This window comes from Apus apus, chromosome 14 (genome assembly GCF_020740795.1).
Source record: "Apus apus isolate bApuApu2 chromosome 14, bApuApu2.pri.cur, whole genome shotgun sequence".
NCBI classification, from domain to species: Eukaryota; Metazoa; Chordata; class Aves; order Apodiformes; family Apodidae; genus Apus; species Apus apus.
In genome coordinates this window covers 5,397,339-5,401,888 of record NC_067295.1, presented here as the reverse complement: position 1 = coordinate 5,401,888, position 4,550 = coordinate 5,397,339, and the positions used below count along the sequence as shown (strand labels likewise).

Below are 4,550 nucleotides of genomic sequence, written 5' to 3'. Positions count from 1 at the left end.
CAGTGGAGATGGGGACCAGTGTCACGATGGGCAGCAAAAAGAAAACGAGGAGATGTAATATAAAAAGTGAGAGGAAAACTTGTCTCTAACCCAGAGGGACTCCTCCGCACGGGCACCTAACTTCATGACTCCCTCCCCAAGATGCCAGAGACCTGGTGATGTGGGACCAGCCTCAGCCACCCAGGCCTTGGTAGTAGCCCCCGGCTGGTGGCTGCCACAGACCGTGGGCACCAAGGTCTGCTTTCTCCACGGGTGCTTCCCCCCCGTCTCCAAGCCATGAGGAGAAGGGAGAGGCACACCAAGCTGCCGAAGAAGCACTAGCCCACGTCTTCCCAGCCCCTGTCCTGCTCCCCACTTCCAGCAGACCAGGAACCCCTTCTCCGTGCCGCCCTTCCAGATGGCAGGTCGCCGGTGGGCCGTGACGTCAGCCCTCTGCGTGTGCGTGGCAGCTGTCTCTCTCCTGCACACCGGCGGGGTGCGGGCAGACTGCTGGCTCATTGAGGGGGACAAGGGCTTTGTCTGGTTGGCCATCTGCAGCCAAAACCAGCCTCCCTACGAGTCCATCCCCCAGCAAATCAACAGCACCATCGTGGACTTGCGGCTGAACGACAACAAGATCAAGAGCGTGCAGTACGCCTCGCTCAGCCGCTTTGGCAACCTGACATACCTCAACCTGACGAAGAACGAGATCTCCTACATCGAGGACGGTGCCTTTTCAGGACAGTTCAACCTCCAGGTGCTGCAGCTGGGTTACAACCGACTGAGGAACCTCACTGAGGGCATCCTCCGGGGCCTGGGGAAGCTGGAGTACCTCTATCTCCAGGCCAACCTCATTGAGACTGTCACGCCCAATGCCTTCTGGGAGTGCCCCAACATAGTGAACATTGACCTATCCATGAACAGGATCCAGAGACTCGACAGCAACACTTTTCGGGGCCTAAACAAGCTCTCTGTCTGTGAACTCTACAGTAACCCCTTCTACTGCTCCTGTGAGCTCCTCGGCTTCCTGCAATGGCTGGAGGCTTTCACCAACATGACACGCACGTATGATCGGATGCAGTGCGACTCCCCACCCGACTACGTGGGCTACTACTTGTTAGGCCAAGGCCGGACTGGCTACCGCAATGCTCTGAGCATGCTCTCTTCCCTTTGCACCGGTGGTTCCTACACTGTGATCCCTCGTTTTATCCCTCCCAGGTACCAGGTGACCACAACACCCTCTGAAAGCCCCTGCTCCGAGGAGGAGTGCTCCTCTGGCGATGGCACGACCCCACAGTTCGCCCTCTTCACGCCCATCGGTGAGACAGAGGTGCGCCCCAACATCCAGGTGAAGCACCTCAACCACAACTCAGCCGTCCTCACCGTTCAGATCCCCTACCCCTTCAGCAAGATGTACATCCTCTCCCAGTTCGAAAACGGCTTCTCCTCCATGATCACCAAGCTCAGGAAGAAGGAGGAGAACATCACCGTGAGCAACCTAGTAGCACAAAGAGATTACACCTATTGTGTAGTCTCTGTCCACCAATACTCCAAGTACAACCACACCTGCGTCACCATCACACCCACCAGACCCAACCGCAAGGAGCCAGTGCCCACCCCTTCCACTGCCACTCATTATATCATGACAATCCTAGGCTGTCTCTTTGGCATGGTGATTGTCCTGGGAGTTGTGTATTACTGTCTCCGAAAGAGGCGCCAGCAGGAGGAGAAGCACAAAAAGGCTGCTGGTAGTATGAAGAAGACCATCATCGAGCTGAAATATGGGCCAGAAATGGAAACCACCAGCATCACCCAGCTGTCCCAGGGACAGATGCTGGGTGGGGAGACAGTGACCCGCATCCCCTACTTGCCTTCTGCTGGTGAGGTCGAGCAGTACAAGCTGATTGACACCAGCGAGACACCCAAGGCCACCAAGGGCAACTACATGGAAGTGAGGACAGGTGACCAGCCCGAGAGGCGAGACTGTGAGCTGTCCCTGCCGCCAGACACCCAGAGCTCCGTGGCTGAGATCTCCACCATTGCCAAGGAGGTGGACAAGGTGAACCAGATCATCAACAACTGCATCGATGCCTTGAAATCTGAGTCCACCTCCTTCCAAGGAGTGAAATCGGGGGCAGTCTCCACAGTGGAGCCTCAGCTGGTACTCTTATCAGAGCAGATCCCCAGCAAGCACGGATTCCTCTCCCCCGTCTACAAGGAAAGCTACAACCACCCTCTCCAGCGGCACCACAGCATGGAAGCAGCCCCTAAACGTTCCAGCACCTCTTCCAGTGGCTCCATACGGAGCCCCAGGTCCTACCGCTCCGAGGGATCGGGCCACAAATCTGAAGCCAAATACATCGAGAAGACGTCCCCCACCACTGACACCATCCTCACTGTGACCCCGGCCGCGGCCATCCTGCGGGCAGAGGCGGAGAAGATCCGTCAGTACAGCGAACACCGGCACTCGTACCCCGGCTCGCACCAAGGGGACCAGCACGACAGCATGGCGGGGAGGAAGCCCTCTATCCTGGAGCCTCTGACCCGTCCTCGCCCCAGAGACCTGGCCTATTCCCAGCTCTCTCCTCAATATCACAACCTGAGCTACACCTCCAGCCCAGAGTACACCTGCAAACCATCGCACAGCATCTGGGAGCGCTTCAAACTCAACCGCAAGCGGCACAAAGATGAGGAGGAGTACATGGCAGCCGGCCACGCCCTGCGCAAAAAGGTCCAGTTTGCCAAAGACGAGGATCTTCACGACATCTTAGACTACTGGAAGGGTGTCTCTGCCCAGCAAAAGTCCTGAGTCCTCACACAACTCATGACTTAACAAACTAACTGGACCAAAAGAAATCTGCAGCAGCTATTTTTACTCAGACTGTCTTTGAAAACAAAATAAAATCTATTAAAAAAAATTAAATAAATCAATAAAAATAAAAGAGAGAACAAATTACAAAAATCTATAAATATTCTATATAATATATAAAGTGAGATATTAAAATGTCCTCACGTCGGTGAGATACGCACCAAATTTAACACTAACTTGACAAACAAACAAACTGTGGAGTGAAAATTTTTGTTTCATTTTGATTTTTTTTTGTAAAAAAAAAAAAAAAAGAAAAAAGAAAAAAAAGAATATAAAAAGAAAATGAAAGAGCGGGCAGAGAGCTGAGGTCTGGCCTTTCCCAATATTGCATTGCATGAGTCCCTATTCCGTGATTTTGTGGATTCTTTGTGAACAGTTTTGTGTTATTCCTTCCTTCCCTTCCAAAATCAACAGCAACAAAAACAGCAACACAAACCAAAAAGAGACCAGAAGGAGCTCCATCCTTTGGGCTGTTTTTGCAAACGGAGTCTTCCACAGTTTAGACTTTCACCTGGTTGAAGGCCCGTTCACATTTTCACTCACCGAGAGGTTTTACCACACATTGCACGGTAAACCGAAGTCATTAACTGTACAGAGAAAATTTCTATATTTGCAATGTTTGCTGTATAATGAGAAAGAGAGAGGATAAAAAAAAACAAACAATACTACATCTACTAAAAATATATCTATATATATATATCTATATTCACCTGTTTGTACCAGGTTTTAATCATGGATTTTAGAGAAAGAGATGGAGTTTGATTTGAAGGACTTTTTTGTTGGTTGGCAGTTGGTTGGTTGGCTGATGGGATATTTTTTGGAGAGAAAGAGTGTTTTGTTTTCTAAGTGTTTGGTTTTGATTTCTCCCAACAAGTGTCTGTGTCCAAGTTCTCATCACTTCCAAGTACACTGAGAAAAAAAAAGACTATATCCAGAACAGCAGAATTCTCCATCTTATTCCAGGTGAGAGACCATCACCAACAGGAACAGGGAAGGGGATAAGAAGTGAAGGGCTCTTGGTTGAGCAGGTGCCACCAAGCAATGGGATTTCTCCCACAAATTAAAAGGTATCAGTCTCTCCCCATAAACAGACGTATCTGGAGAGGGGTGGTCCTTGGGCCAGGTGCTGAGGGGTGGGATATCCCCTTACCCCACAGGATGGGCTCCTAGCAATGGGTTAGAGCGGCAAGAGCAGCTCTCCAGAAAAGGACAACACTGAGGGGTGATTTTGCTGAGGGAGAAGACAATGAGCCTTTACAGCTTGACCATAATGAGAGCTATTACAGTAGACACAGGGGTCCTACCCCTCACTCCTGGGACTCCTACCACTCTGTGTCCAGCAGGTCCCCCACTGACAGACCTAAAAGCAGCCACAGCCTCAAGCAGTGAGTGCAGCCCCTTCCGGAGCCCCATTTGGCTCAAATTTCATGAGTGGCTTTGGAGATGGACCCCCTGGGGAGCTTCTGAACAGCCTTTAGGACTCCAAGACTGGAAGGGAAGGGGATGACCCTGTAATTTGTGTCTAGTTTCCACCCAAGCAGCCACATGCCCTTCAACCACTGCTCTCCAATACTTGTCCAAGACTCAATAGCTTTTTTGCCTTATCACTAAAATACTCACAGATGATGCCCTACACCTGGGGTGAGGAGGAGGTTGAGGCCATGAAGGTAATCCCAGGCCATGCTGGTGGCTTAAGGACACA

At 51.1% G+C, this 4,550-nt stretch overlaps 1 protein-coding gene across 1 annotated transcript; it reads left to right on the top strand.

Moving 5' to 3' along the window:
• The first annotated feature begins 282 nt into the window (after window positions 1-282).
• On the top strand, window positions 283-3,557 carry ELFN1 (extracellular leucine rich repeat and fibronectin type III domain containing 1). The gene has a single exon (XM_051632588.1). It carries the CDS (start codon window positions 398-400, stop codon window positions 2,786-2,788), a length of 2,391 nt encoding a protein of 796 aa, XP_051488548.1. The 5' UTR covers window positions 283-397; the 3' UTR covers window positions 2,789-3,557.
• The last annotated feature ends 993 nt before the right edge of the window (window positions 3,558-4,550 follow it).